At 56.9% G+C, this 15,298-nt stretch overlaps 1 protein-coding gene across 5 annotated transcripts; it reads right to left on the reverse strand.

Annotated features, from left to right (window-relative positions):
* Positions 1-228: 228 nt before the first annotated feature.
* On the reverse strand, positions 229-14,891 carry LOC147229138 (uncharacterized). Of its 5 annotated transcripts, none has more exons than XR_015106990.1 (23): positions 14,632-14,891; positions 7,887-7,995; positions 7,674-7,777; positions 6,934-7,308; positions 6,805-6,864; positions 6,636-6,710; positions 6,406-6,560; positions 5,935-5,985; positions 5,758-5,808; positions 5,474-5,524; positions 5,303-5,353; positions 5,144-5,194; positions 4,991-5,041; positions 4,707-4,757; positions 4,540-4,578; positions 3,405-3,596; positions 3,182-3,325; positions 2,942-3,038; positions 2,721-2,836; positions 2,202-2,375; positions 2,011-2,100; positions 1,728-1,930; positions 229-1,637 (listed from the first exon to the last, which is right to left on the reverse strand). XR_015106990.1 is itself a non-coding variant. In XM_086157648.1 (23 exons), exons 3-23 carry the CDS (start codon positions 7,991-7,993, stop codon positions 1,814-1,816), a joined length of 2,202 nt encoding a protein of 733 aa, XP_086013774.1. In that variant the 5' UTR covers positions 7,994-7,995; positions 10,459-10,682; positions 10,771-10,923; the 3' UTR covers positions 229-1,813. The 5 variants fall into 5 exon arrangements, 4 of the variants coding, with proteins under 4 accessions (XP_086013774.1, XP_086013775.1, XP_086013773.1 ...); XM_086157648.1 differs by lacking the exon at positions 14,632-14,891 and adding exons at positions 10,459-10,682; positions 10,771-10,923 and having other exon boundaries at positions 229-1,930; XM_086157649.1 differs by having other exon boundaries at positions 229-1,930; positions 6,934-7,302.
* Between the last annotated feature and the right edge of the window lie 407 nt (positions 14,892-15,298).

Consider the following 15,298-nt stretch of genomic DNA (forward strand, 5'->3'; position numbering starts at 1 on the left):
AGATCCCCAGATGGACCTCCAGAGGGCTGTGGGATTTTCATGGGAGAATAGAAGGCCTGCAAGAAGGACCTGGACGTTCGTCTGCATCGAGGTTGATAAGTAACACAAAGATGACAAACACCCTTCCCTGCTTTATCTGAGCTGAGAGGCAGAAGGATCTGAGAGAACCTTGGCAGCATGAAGTTCAACCAGCAGCTCCGGACATGAGGGGATGGAGGCGTCACTGAGAGCAGCAGATATGGGAGGTCTTTATTCAGGAAAAATACAAGGTAGAATTACAAATAAGCGTCGCCGGCGTCCGTTAACAACGACAGCGGAGGAACCACCAGGATTGACCTTCTCTATAAATATAAACCCGTTCGTCTGTAACACCATGGAGACACCATGGAGACACCATGACACACCTTCTGCTGGAGAGGGCTTTCAGAGAGCCGATGAAGGTCAGCTGTCTTCAAACCCTGGTCATAAAATGTAAATAAATACACAAAAACCAACTCTAAGGCCTGTGTGCGTGCACGCACGCGCACACACACACACACACACACACACACACACACACACACACACACACACACACACACACACACACACACACACACACACACACACACACACACACACACACACACACACACACACACATCCAGCACACAGAAGCTCTTCTAGGTAGCTGGCCGTGATCCAAAGCAGGATGGTGTGAAGGTCCCCTGAGACCCCCGTCCTCCACAGGAGACCACAGCCTCCATGAGGTGGACCTGATGCACCTCCAGACTGAACTAGCTAACGGCCAGAGGTGGTGGTCCCGTGCTTGGACCCCAGGAGTAACTTTTCCTTGCGGACCCTGGATGTCCTGCAGAATGCAGCTTTTAAGCAGAAGGCGGAGGAGAAGAAGAAGGCAGAGGTTGGAGAAGAAGGGTTTCAAGTATTGAGCTGCTGAGGAGATGTGAGACAGAGGCATGTTTGCCGTTTGGCGTTTTTGAGAAGTTCAGATTCAAAGGCGAAGGAAAACATCCGCCGCACCTTCCACACCTCCTGGAGGTCTTACGAGTGAGGTGAAGACCGTGGAGCGCAGAGGTCAGGAGGACAGTGCTGACGCAGGAGACTCAGCTCTTCTGATCAAACTGCTCATGATGATGAAGATTGTCAAGCCAGTTCTTTTCCTTCCTGAGAGAAACCAAACTGTCCTTCTGAGATTCTTGCAGGTCTTCATTCCTCCTCCAGGATAATCGGAAGCTGGAACAGGTGCTTCACCATCCTGTTTAAATCCGACGTTTTCATTCCCTACATTTGGAGTGTGAGGCCATGAGGGCCCCCAGGGGTCTCTGAGGAGCCCCTGAGGAACCTCCAGGATCTCCCAGGAACGTTGAGGATCTGTCAGGAATCCTGCAGGCCCCTGGGGAACCTTGAGGATCTCTGAGGAGCCCGCGGGTTCCGGTCCTTAGATTGAGGACCTCGATGGAATCCCAAGTGTTACTCAGAGTCTCCCAGAAGGTCCGGTGGAACCCTTCACTCACTCCGGTTCTTTGAGCCCACAAGAACATCTTGACCAGTGAAACCCGAGTGGTCGGAAGAAAGCGAGCCCAGACGGCCGATTGTCGGCGGCCCCCGAGCCGAGCGCGCAGACGCCTCCGCCAAGCCTGCTGAGATACACCAAGCCTGCTGAGATACGTCCTACAAGCTGCAGAAGATGGTGAGCAACAAGCAGCGTGCAAACACCTCCAGCTGACCTCCAGATACACCTGACCCCTGAAGATCTGCGACCATCTCTCTCTCTCTGTCCTCAGGGAGCGAGCGTGGACCTCAGGCGTGGACCTCAGGCGGAGGCCATCTTCCCGTGCACGCGGAAGCGGTATAGGCAGGTGTACTCCACGTGGCCCCAGTTGGAGAGAACGTGCAGCTCCACCACTCGATAGACCACCGGGCTGGGCGCCTGCAGAGGAGAGCGGAGAAGGTCAGCCCAGGAGAACTTCCACACAGAGGACGGCGTGAAGGTCCGTCCGCTTGGCTCACCGGCAGCTGGAACGTCTGCGAGGACTCGCCGTCCTCATCGTAGGTGAACGTCCCCAGCAGCGTCCCCTGCTCCTCCTCGCTCCTCATGGCCTGGAGGTCAGCGGCTCAGGTCAGAGTGAGTGTGTGTGTGTGTGTGTGTGTGTGTGTGTGTGTGTGTGTGTGTGTGTGTGAAGGTCCACGGGACCACTCACGTAGACCCTGAAGTCCTTGGGAGCCGAGTCGATGCGTCCGCTGGGGGAGTTGAGCCGAGGCAGGTGGTCCAGCGTCACGTGCGTGATGGTGATGGGGTGGGACAGCGAGATGACCAGCGTCCCCTGGACGCCGTGGAACGCCCAGCACTTCCCCGGGAGCAGCACCGCCTGGCCCTGGGGGCGAGAACCCGGACACTACACCCGCTGCTTCTGGGAGAACCCACGCTCCCGCAGGAGGAGATCCAGAACACATTTAACAGAACCGCGTCCTGGTTCCTTCTGTCCGTCACAGAGGACGCCTCCAGGAGGCCTCGCTGAGGAGAACCCCTCTGAGGAGAACCCTGCTGAGGAGAACCCTGCAGAGGAGAGCCCCACTGAGGAGAACCCCGCTGAGGAGAACCCCGCTGAGGAGAACCCCGCTGAGGAGAACCTCGCTGAGGAGAACCCCTCTGAGGAGAACCCCTCTGAGGAGAACCCTCAGGCCCAGGGACTAAAGCGCAGCGGCGGCGAGGTCTTCACCTGGATGGCGGTGCGCGGGCTCTCGGACGGGTACCAGAGCGGGAACCCAAACAGGGTGATGCAGGCGGAGCGGGTGCGGTAGGTCTCTGAACACCTGGTGCTGATCACACTGGCTCCTGCAGGGACACATCAGGCAGAACTTCTACTGACACGGATCCACACAGAGTCCCGGGACGCTCCTCCACCGCCGAGCCCGCCGATGGACCTAGAAGGTCCCTGACCTTGCGTCTCCAGGGCGAAGTCGGCCATTTTGTTTGCGATGGGCTGGACGCAGCTCGCACAGCCCCCCCCGCCTCCCGGGGTTTCTCCTTCCCGGACCTGAGAAGGTTCACAGTGGTGAGAGATGGTGTCGTGATGGTGCCGTCCCAGATGGTCCCATCAACTTCACTGAAAGTGCAAACGACAAAGAGGCCCGGACTTCATGGAACCGGTTCTCTGTTCGACACAGAACCCGGACTCACCCGGATGCGCTCCAGGAGCCACTTCTCCATGGCTTGTTGGAGCTCTGGGGTGAGAGGGTCACGCCGGAGGTCCCCTTCCGGACCCGGACCAGGACCCGGACCAGGGGAGGGATGACGCCGGATGTCCGACAGCTCCTGAGACACCTGGAGGCCAAACATGGTCTCAGGAACTTCCCGGAGGAGAGGCGAGCGTCCACCGGCAGCCGCCACGACGGCGCAGTACCTTGGCATTCTGGGCCTCTAGAACCTGGATCCTGAGCCGGAGGTCAGCAGCGACGGAGCGTCCATCACCCCTGTCGACCTCCATCTGCTCGATCGAGCGGGAGAGCTCCTCCTGCAGGCCCGGCAGACGGCCGGACTCCACCACCTCCAGGCCCGCTCGCACACCCTGAACATCTAGCTTCATCTGCTCCATCTGAAAGGCACAGGATGACTCTGGTCAGCAGGGAAGGTTCTAGATCAGCGGCCGGGAACCTTCGGCTCTTCCGGTGACGGCGTGCGGATCCCAGACAATTTTGAATTGAAAAAAAAAATCAGTTTGGAGCCGATTTTAAAATACTTGTGATATTTCTTCATAATACTGTGTCATTTTAGAGTGAACAGAGATGAGTTGTGAAGATACTTGTCACGGTCGGGAACCAATGGCTTCCGAGCACGTCGGGTCATTGTTAAGGTGAAGAAATACATTTTATCCAACTAGTTTATCCGCTTCGGGGGACATTCAACGGAAAAGATGGCGAAAAGAAGAAAAAAGGACGATGATGACCGTGCATTCCGGGCTGCGCGGACAGAGAATTTACATTTGGATCTGGGTTAGGGTTCGGTCTGATGTGCAGTGATAAAATTACATCGATGAAACGGTCAGATATGAAACGGCGCTTCGAACAAATCCACGCAGCACCAGAGGTCGCATTAAAAGTAAGACATATTTATTATACCTTAAAAATACTATTTGGCTCTCAATGAAATTATTTTGAAATATTTGGCTTTTATGGCTCTCCCAGTCAAAAAGTCTCCTGACCCCTGGTCTACAGGGAAGGTCTACAGGGAAGGTCTACAGGGAAGGTCCAGCTCTCTGACACAGGAGGGAACGGACCTGGTCCTCAGACCCAGTGTCCTTCAGCATTTGGGAATAATCCATTAGGTAGAGAAAGAGGAAGTGCGCGCACACACACACGCACGCACGCACACACACACACACACACACACACACGCACACACACACACACACACGGAGGGAGGGAGGGAGGGAGTGGCTTGCCTGCAGTTCTAGAAAACTAGATGGGATAGATGGGATGGATGGCAGCCTAACCTAGCTTCATCCTGAGTGAGGCCTCAGACCAGGAAAGAAGTCGTACCTTGAAGAGAAGGTGCTCCTGCTTCTTCTGCAGCTCCTCCTGCAAAGGACCACACTCCTCTTAACACACACACATACTGGGCTCTGCCAGCCAAGAGCTTCATGAAGCTGGTGATTTCTCCCGTATCAAATGTGAGTCTTAACAGCGAGAGAGGATCCAGCTCTCACCAGAAACTTCTTCATCTTCTCCTCCACGGCAGCAGACACCAGGGTCGGATGCTGGAGAGACGAGACGGCAAATATTCCTCTGAAGAATCCGGTGATTCATAAACGCTGGTTATTCAATGAGGTTTAAAAAGCGGTTTGTGTGAGGAGATAGTTGTGGAGATCCTTCATCTCCTCACCCCCTGCTTGTACGGAGCGTTGCAGCCACACGGAGATGTTTGAAACTCCAAATGACACAACAAAACACAGCGACTTCTAGTATCAAAGTCTGACGTCGCGTCTCTCACCGCGAAGGTCTTCATCTTCTCCTCCACGGCAGCAGACACCAGGCCCGGATCCTGGAGAGACAACGGAGAACCCGGTTCATCATCTGGACCAGGAGCTTTGAACGACCCGAAGCCGAAGGCCCACACGGGCTGGTTTGTGGGCCCTTATCTTACCACCAGCTGCCTCATCTTCTCCTCCATGGCGGCAGACACCGAGGCTGGATCCTGGAGGAGCAGATCATCATCACGGGCGTCAGGAAAAGGCCCGCGTTAACATTCGGGTCCGTCAAACTGGCGACGGGCCGAATCCGACGGAGACGGTGGGCTTCTCACCAAAAGGGTCTTCAGCTTCTCCTGGACGGCTGCGGACACCGAGGCCGGATCCTGCAGAGGCAGATCACATGGGAACCTTCATCTAAAGCAGGGAATGACCGGGCTCTCGGATCAGCTTCTGCAGAACCCTCATCTATTTCTTATGGTTAGCAGAGGCGGTCCGTGTCTCACCACGAGCTGCTCCATCTTCTCCTGGACGGCCGCGGACACCGAGGCCGGATCCTGCGGAGACGAACGACACACGGATGCTCGATGTGAGGAGGTCAGGACCATCAAGATGGCCGAGCTCTTTAATGGCGTGACTCCCAACTGTTCAAAGTGTTTTTTTCCAAATGGACTGAAAAAGACCGTCAGCTCCTCCTCCTCCTCTCCTCTCCGCCCGCCGTGCTCGCAAAAACAAACAAACAAAAGCTTTTATGTTCACAGCCGGTTCTCGGAGATGATCCGTGTCTCACCACAAGCAGCTCCACCTTCTCCTGGACGGCTGCAGACACCGAGGCCGGATCCTGCGGAGACACGGCAGAATGAGCGGAGGCCACGAGCGACGGAGCTCCAGCAGGTCCGAGTCGGAGTTAAACCGGATTCGGACCAAAAACCAACAAGGAGATCCTATCGAACCATGAGCTTCTCACCACAAGATGCTTCATCCTCTCCTCCACCGCAGCGGACACCAAGGCCGGATCCTGCAGACACAAACACACCTTCACCGACCAACCGGGACAAGTGGCTGAGCAGGTCGCTGGCGAAGCCCTCGTGACTGAAGGCGCTCTGACGCCGGTTTGCGAGGACTCTGGGTGCCGGGAGCTCCGCCGCCTTTCGGGACGCTTGAGACCTCCTGAACCCGACGAGCTGGCGCTGGTCACTCAGAACCTCGGAGCACGACGGACCCAGGGGATTACTCAGAAGCTCCCGTGCACCCAGGTGGGGTGAGAAGATGTAAGCTGTCATGGGAAGTGTGGCATCCGGGAGGTTTGTGTGTGTTTCCAGTGAGTTTGATTGGCTGACTTCTCTCTGGTGCTCTACTGTGGCCTCTTGCACAACTCAAGTGTCCGGTGGCGTGTGAATGATGGACCGAGGGTCGAGATGCTGGTTATGAGTCCTACCAGCACAGGTGTAGGACGCCTGGTGTCGGCTTGATGAAGGGGAGGACAAGGAGCGGGGGCGACAAGGGCGTCCGGTAGGTTCCTGGGAGCAGGATGTGACGGGGCCTTCGTGCAGGAGATGAATGAGGGCAACAAGGGAGGGAGGAGCCAGAGACCTGGAGGAGGGCAGGAGAAGGGAGCTTTGAGGAACACGAGCAGCAGACGTGGGGTCTTGGGTCGGTCCCACTTACACAGGATTATGGCGACGCCGAGGAGGAAGAGGCAGGAAGCTTTCTTCACGCGGCCGCCGAATGCCCAAATATCGGCTGAAGAAAGGAGCAGAAAAGACGATGATTCTCATCGGCCCGGGACGAACCGGACGCCGGGTTCGGAAGCAGAGTCGCTTTAAAAAACCCTCACCCGGTGCCGGCGGAGGTCTGATCCAGGAGCGTCCCGCGGCAGCCTTGGCGGACAGGAACTCTGCAGGAACACAAGCGGTGGGCGTGTGGCCGTGCACGGACGCAGACGCGCAGAGGCGACGGCGCTCACCCATCAGGTCGGCGCAGGCGCCGCCGATCCTGCTCCTGTATCCGCGGGCCGGAGCCAAAGCGCCGCCCCGGAGCCCGGCGGACAGGCCCGGGCTTCTGTAGGTGCCCTCTGAGGACGAGTAGCCCGAGCTGTCCACCCCGCTCTGGCTCCGCTCCCCGCCCGTCGCTCGGAGGCGTAACCCCGGCCCGCCGCCGCCCGACGGCCCCGTGTAGCCGCTCCGCTGCAGGGGAAGGAGGTGGCGGCAAGGGGGTTCCTGGCCCCGGGCCGACGACGGGGTCAGGGCGGGCCGAGGCGTGGCGGCGCTGGAGATGTAAGGTACCGTCCTCATGGCTCCATCCTCCGGGGCACTGGAGGGGGAAGCACCGAGGCCTGCGGCTGGCAGAAACAACACAATCAGCTTCACGTCATCCCCCGCTCTTCTCATCAAACTCACGGGAAACAGGGCTCTCCTGCGGGGACGGGATCGGGCAGGACGATCCCGGGCACCGGGGAGGGAACAAGAACCCACACGGACCAGAAATGGGGTCGTGGAGCGCGGGACTAGGATGAATGTGGAAAACGCTCGACGACGCGGGGGAGCGTCTCTGTAGTGTAACCCTGTAGAGTTAGCGATCGTATCAAATGCTATTTGATTGGGCCGGCTGTCCGCTGACGTCTGCGGCACACGGCCCGGACACCCGCCGTGTGGCTCTTCCGCCACCTTCTCCCCACCTCACGGGGCTCCGGAGCATCACACTGACCTACTGCCTCCGATGACTCAGCACCGGGTGAACCTTCATGGCTGTTGGCTCTGCTGGAGGTGCGCGAGCCGGACTTGCGGTTCCCGGCCTTCTTCTTGAAAACCCTGAGGACACGAACAAAGAACCCAGACGCACAGAGGAGATCGGGAACAGACATTTAATTTAACCCCGAGCGATCGGAGAGCAAGACGGAACCACGTAGGTGCTACCTACTTGACCGGGTTCTCCCGGTAAGAGATGTTGGTCACGCTGCTGGAGTCTGATTCCTCATCCGAATTATAGTAACCGCCGGACAGCAGGCGAGAACTCCTGCGAGTCATGACTGAGAGGGAGGGAGAGGAAAGGGAGGGCAGAGAGACCAGAGAGAGAGAGATGATTAAGTTTTTGCAGCTTGTAAAAGCATTGCTCCACCTAGTGTATGCTAACAGTAAACACAGTCCAGGCCGTCCTGCCGGCGTCGGTCCGACAGCAGCGGGCGAGCGGCGTTCATTCCAGCGGTGGTTGGAGCTCCGCTTTGAAGGAAGTATCTTCTGGCCACAGCTGTGGAGCACGGACTGACAACACCGGCAGCACAACTGTTGCACGGGTGAAAAACCAGCCCCGGGTCCGACGGGCGCTCCCGGCTAATCTGGGACGGCTATAATCCAGCTAATCTACGGGACCACAACTCCTAACGCTTTGCCCCTCCCGCGGACTTAGAGAGCATCGGTGAAAAAGCGAGGGCCGGGCCTCCGGGCTAGCAGGCCCGCGGGCGTGGAACGGGACGCCCCCTCCAGGAGATCAACTTCTAACTGACAGCTTTCACATTTGTGAGGAACATCTCAGACGCTGACTTAAATTCCGATAAGGCGTGTAAAGGCAGCGAGCGGCTCAGACGGGAAGCGAGAGGATCAGACGTGCTCAGAGAAGGTATGCCCACCTGCTGCCCCGCATCCTTCCAGTCAACAAGACCCGGTCAGAATGACCGCGGAGAGTCCGGCGCAAGCTGCGCGGCGGCGAGCGCATTGAAAGCCGGCGGCACCACAGCTACGTTTCAGAGAAGCTCCCGTCACCACGCTTACGTAACACGGGTTAAGCTGAGGGATCTCATTGGCCGCAGAACATGTTGCGGCGCAGTCGTCTGCACGAAGCGCGGCTCAGGAGCCGCTCGGCTCCCGCAGGGGCAGGAGGGCTTCACCACGTCACCCGGCGTCAGAGGAATATTATGGGGTTGTTCAGACCAACACTGATGTCGAGGGGGAGCAAAGTGATCCTGACACCTTGGAAATCACCACTGGTCTTGTCACAGGGACAGGAGTGGTTGGGTCATTAGCTCAGCACTTTTACAGAAGGAGCAGAGGAGTGTTGAATGAGCTAGCCTCGGGCCCTGCCAGATAAGTAATCTTCTTCTTCTTCTTTCGGCTTTTCCCGTCAGGAGTCGCCACAGCGAGTCAACTTTCACCATCTGACCCTATTCTCTGGATCTTCCTCTCTCACACCAACTACCTTCATATCCTCTCTCACGACGTCCATAAATCTTCTCTTTGGTCTTCCTCCAGACCTCTTGCCTGGCAGCTCCAATTCCAGCATCCGTCTACCAATATATTCTCTATCCCTCCTCTGTCCATGACCCAACCGTCTCAGTCTGGCTTCTCTGACCTTCTCTCCAAAACATTGAACATGTGCCGTCCCTCTGATAGACTCATTCCTGATCCTCTCCATCCTGGTCACTCCCAAAGAGAACCTCAACATCTTCATCTCTGCAACCTCTAGTTCTGTCTGCTGTCTTTTGGTCATTGGAACAGTTTCTAGTCCAAACATCATCGCTGGTCTCACCACTGTCTTGTACACCTTTCCTTTTATTCTGGCTGAAAGTCTTCTATCACATAGTACCCCTGACACTTTTCTCCACCCATTCCAACCTGCTTGGACCCGTCTCTTCACCTCTTTTCCGCACTCTCCGTTGCTCTGGGCTGTTGACCCTAAGTACTTGAAATCCTCCAGCTTCTTGATCTCCACTCCCTGTAGCCTCACCGTTCCACCCGAGTTCCTCTCGTTCACACACATATATTCTGTCTTGCTGCGACTAACTTTCATTCCTCTCCTTTCCAGAGCATACCTCCACCTCTCTAGATTTTCCTCTACCTGTTGTCTGCTCTCACTACAGATCACAATGTCATCCGCAAACATCATGGTCCATGGGGATTCCTGTCTAACCTCATCTGTCAGCCTATCCATCACCATTGCGAACAAGAAGGGGCTCAGAGCTGATCCCTGATGGAGTCCCACCTCCACCTTGAACTTCTCTGTTACCCCTACAGCACACCGTACCAGTGTCTCACAGCGAGCATACATGTCCTGCACCAGTCTAACATACTTCTCTGTCACTCCAGACTTCCTCATACAATACCAGAGCTCCTCTCTTGGCACCCTGTCATATGCTTTTTCTAGGTCTACAAAAACGCAATGCAACTCCCTCTGGCCTTCTCTGTACTTTTCTATTAGCATTCTCATCGCAAATACTGCATCTGTAGTACTCTTCCCAGGCATGAAGCCGGGCATTTATCCGGGCGTGGGACCGGCACAGGGAGACACTGCTCCGTGCCCTCCCAAGGCAGGCTTGGAGAGGCACGGGCCAGTGCCGCCCTGAGGCTGCATTCCCTGCCAGATAAGTAATAAACCATGAAATACACACTCACTCCATCAGACGTGGGTGTGTTTGAGTCCGCCGCCTCCTCAGCCTGCAGCTCAAAACCGCCGTCCTCCGTGACGGGAGTTAAGTACTTATCAAGACGACGACACCCACCTGCGTTTGGTTACGCGCTCGTCCGCCGTACCGGAAGCCTTCACGAAAGCCAGCACGCGTCGGGTTCTTCCTCGCTATGTAGCCCAGCGGTCGGTCTTGCTCACGCAGGAGTCGGGCGGGTCGACGGTTCGACTACCAGAATTAGATGGTGCAAATACGGGCCGGGAAGGCGTGAGCGGCGCAGCAAGGTGGAGATAACAGGAAGCCGTGGGCAGCATGTGCGCCTTGGAGATAGAGATAAGGAAGTAGGCGTGAAGGGCCGGGGGTGGAGGCTAACCCACAGCGACAGGGGATTTCTTAAAACTCCATCACCTCGTATCTCCGCGCCCATCTGTGGTTCACACGTCCCACGTCACATGAAGCTTCGTAAAGAGGCCGAGAGGAGACGCGGGGCTACCAAACTACCAGCCATGAAGGCAGAAGGGAAGGAGCATCGTGACGACGCCTCCCAGCAGAGGCTGCTGCCGTTGCTACTGAGCCGGAGATGTTTCCTGTAAACAGTCCAGAGGAGGCGTGTTCAGCGGCACGGGAACAATCAAAATATCAACCAAACACCGCAGGTTCTGGACCAAAGTCTCTCGGCCTTTACTTCGCCACTCTCGCCACATTTGTCAAGTCATCATGTCCACCTCCTCTTTGGCTCCGAGCACGGCTTCTCCTCTCCACGCCCCTCCTGCCGGGTCTCACCACGTTAAGGTCGGGGTGAAGAAGCGGTTCCGACGGTCATCGGGCGAGGGTCGGATCCCACGCGCCCCAAACGCAGACCCGGCCATCGGCGCCCGACAACCCCGGCCTGCTGTCTTTATTTTGCACATTAGCCTGTGACAGACATCTGACAGACATCGTGGACCAGGCCATCCAGCAGCGAGCGCCACTTCCTGAACCTCCGACACCGTGCGTACATCTTCAGCAGGCAACTTTCATGAAAGGAGGATGTGGTGACCTGAGTGTGAAGAGGAACATGCTTATGGCCGCCTCGCTACGATAACGCCAGTGTGAAAGAGGTACTTTAGAACAATGCTGCTTTTCACCGCGGCCCCCCGCCCACCCACCACACAGCGGCCAATCGCCCGCCGCCCGCCGAGGTCACCGGTTCTAGACTGGAAAACCAAGGCCTGTGTTTCACACAATGGCCGTGTGTTCTCCTCACAGAGGCTTTAGCTTGGAGCGGAGACGGGCTCGGGCCTCGCCGTAATCTCCTCAAATCCGCTCCGATACTTTAAACGGCGTCTCAGTGCGGCCCGGCTCAGCGCTTTCCAGACATACCGACCCCCCCGCGACCGGAGGACTCGCCTCGGCCCCGCGGTCAAACACCGAGGCCTTCTGACACACCTGAAGGACAGCGTCCCTCAAGGGCCGCTTCAGGTGTTGGCGTGTCAGTTGGCTGGACACGAAGCATCCGTTGCCATGGCCGCCCTGGCAAACCGACCACGGAGTCCTGGAGGGGAAACACAGACGCCAGGGGGCGGGAGACTCCGGAACCTCAGCCGGGCAGGACGACTAGAGGGGCAACACCTGGGGGGGGAACACACTCCTGGGGCCAAAGCATGTGATATTAAAGGAACTTTCTGGAACGAGTCCCACGGAAAACACACAAAGTCAACGTTCGCCGCAAAGCAGGGCATCGCGGCTGAAGGTAGGAAAGTCACTGAGGGTTGCCATGGCGGCGCCCACAGGATGTGAGGGCTCACAGCTGAGGTGAAGAACAAGAAGTAAAATAGAGGGCAGATAGAAGGGGCTGACACTTTGAGAACACCCGCAGAGGGAGGTGAACGTTATAGAGTGTATCTCCGTCCCTGACCTGGTACCGTCACCCAGACGCCCACAGTCCTGCAGGAAATCACAAGAGCGAGGTGCTGAGTGAAAAACAGAGCAGGAGATGAAGCCCTGAAGCCCTGGGAGAGGAGGCGCAGGTCCAGACCATAGAGCGGGAGGAACAGGGCCGAAGAGCCGCAGACCAACATCCACCATGAGAGGCCCAGAAGAAAGCGGTGTGAAGGTCTGGGAAGAAGAGGCGGTAAGCAGCGGGGCCACGGCGTCCAGGGAGCGACGTCTGCTCAAACACCGCTCAGACACCCGGCCTTCAAACACACCACATTCAGGAGGTCAGAGGAGAAGCACGCCAGCGGCAGCTGCTCCGCCAGCGGCAAACCTAACGAGGTCTGTTGACGTCGATGTGGAACACACGTTGATGATCCCGGCGCTCCCGGCAGAATCCGTCACACTCCGCCAGGAGCCCGAGGAGCTTCCAAATAAAACCTGCGAGCGAGGTTTCGGAGGTGAGGACCGCAGCGTTGGAACATCGATGGTGATGGGAAAATAGCTTAGTTCCTCTTCGTGCCGCTTTCAGAAAATAATCCCAAATCCTGCTTGATGTTTTAGTGGAGATCCAAGTCTGACTGGTATCCAACCACAGAGACCAAACCATCCCGGAAGGTCCCACCAAACCACCAGGAATCACATTGAAGAGCGAAACAGCGGGAATAATTCATAAACGGCACGGCCGCCGAGCCGGCGTTCCGCGTGGAATCCACCGAATAACCAGTGGAGCAGCTTCCGGAGGCTCCGGCTGACGGCGGCGGAGGCTCTGGTGGGACAGGGGAGCCTCCGCCGGCCAACGGCGCCTCTTCTCCGTTCGGGGAGCTGACGGAAGCCGATAGAAGACCTTCAGAAAGAAGAGCTGTGGAGAGCGGCAGAAGTCATCCGATCCAAAGTAACAGCGACAGAGCTCCGAACTCCCCTCGCTCGTAACCAATACTGAAGACATGAGACACGAATACTGCATTCTGTCGATGTTCTCGACGCCATTCAGAGCGTCGGCGCCAAGACGCCACTCTGTCTGCTCTACAGACCACCAGGTCCAATAAGGTGGCACTCCTTTTTGTAAATGTCCAATTTTAGGTACAGAAAAGACCCGAGATTGGATTGAAGAAGTGGGGGAGGAGGGAGGTCACCGCCATTCTGATGGAAACTCTGCAAGAAAGCGGGAATTCACCTTCGAGGAAGTCCGAACTAATCACCCCGAAACCTGCAACGCATTCTGTGAGACTGCAAAAGAAACAAAAGTAAAAGTGAACATTCTGCACAAGAAGGCTGGTCCTGCATGAACACTACCAATATGGTTCCTTGTCTTTCAGTGAGAAGCAAAACCTTTCAAACACCTGAAGGCCCCTGTGAACGGCACCGTGCTGAGGGAGTCCACCACATATTCAAGACAAATTTATTGACTACGGAGCCTCTGGATGTCCTGACATTTGATCGCTACCGAGATTGATCACGGGCCCGTGAGTGTGAGGACACAGCGTTCATAGATCGCCGCACTCCCAGGATGTTGCCCGATTAGCATATTAGACACAACTGATCTGCTCAGAAGCAGTGCAGAGACTCACTGGGCACTGGTGGCTACTCTGGAGCTGAAGTACTACTCTGGAGCTGAAGCATTACTCTGGAGCTGAAGTACTACTCTGGAGCTGAAGTACTACTCTGGAGCTGAAGTACTACTCTGGAGCTGAAGTACTACTCTGGAGCTGAAGTACTACTCTGGAGCTGAAGCATTACTCTGGAGCTGAAGTACTACTCTGGAGCTGAAGTACTACTCTGGAGCTGAAGAACTACTCTGGAGCTGAAGTACTACTCTGGAGCTGAAGTATTACTCTAGAGATCAAGTACTACCCTGTACTCCTCCAGGGGTGAAGCATTACTCAGTTACTCTGGGAATGAAGTATTACTCAGTATTACTCTGGAGTTAAAGTATTACTCCGTTACTCCAGGGATGAAGTACTACTCAGTTACTCCAGTGAAGAAGTACTACTCCGTTACTCCGTTACTCGGTCCTCCTCGGTCCGCCCGGTGTCCTCTCGCGCGCCCCCATCCGTGAGCCGTGGAGGTAAAACTGCGGGTTCAAACCGACCAATAAAAGACAGAAAGAGACCAAATGTTTCCGCTTCTGGTTTGAGCGACAACCTTCCGTTGAACCGGCGGTGGAAACATGTCGCCTCTGTCGGAGTCTGAGGCGGTAAACCAGCACAGAGCTGCCGTCAGCCGAGCTCACCGCCGGTGCTTCCGGTCGCCCCGTCCCGTAGCGGCGGGGCTCCGCGGCCCGCAGCGGGAGCCCGCGACTACCGGCAAACTTCCCCGACACCGGGGGCGCGTCTGAGCCCGTCCTCAACTCACCTTGCGCCGGTGGAGCCTCTGGAGGAGGAGCGGAACAGCCCGGACCGACCGGCGGCCAGGGACCGAGACCGGGGCCGGGGCTGGGGTCCGGGCCGGGACCGGGGCCGGGGCCGGACCGGAGCAGGGACCGGGAACGGGGGCGGCAACTGTCACAGTCCGTCCGGGATCCACCGCAGACTCCTCCACGCCACCATCTCCTCCAGTCTCTGCTCGGTTCCGCTCAGTCCGTCCAGTTCGCTGCTCCGGGAACTGAACGGGTCGTCCTGGTCCGGGGGGGGGGGGGGGGGGGGGGGACGACTGCGGGGCGGGTTCGCGTTACCGGCGCTGCGGCCTAAAGAGACGAGCGGACGGCCGGGGGAGGACGGGGAGGACGGAGAGGTTTGAGAAGATTGGGAGGACAGAGAAGATTGAGAAGATTGAGAAGACTGAGAAGACTGAGAAGACGGCCACCGGCCCGCCGTCACCGGGGCTGGACAGCTGCAGCGGTGCCGTCAAGCGAAACAGGCGTCGGAGAGAAGCGCTTCCGGTAAAGGTTCACAAAATAAAAGTCCGAATCGTGATTCCCACCGGCCGAAAATGAAAAAAAAAACAAAATAAAACAAGAGTTATTGAGCCAAATGTTGACCGTCTTCATATCACTGTTGTAAGAATAGTATCACAAAAATAA

Source organism: Fistularia commersonii, chromosome 12 (genome assembly GCF_037954325.1).
Source record: "Fistularia commersonii isolate RoL2024-O1a breed Wild chromosome 12, RoL_Fcom_v1.0, whole genome shotgun sequence".
In the NCBI taxonomy this organism is placed as follows: Eukaryota; Metazoa; Chordata; class Actinopteri; order Syngnathiformes; family Fistulariidae; genus Fistularia; species Fistularia commersonii.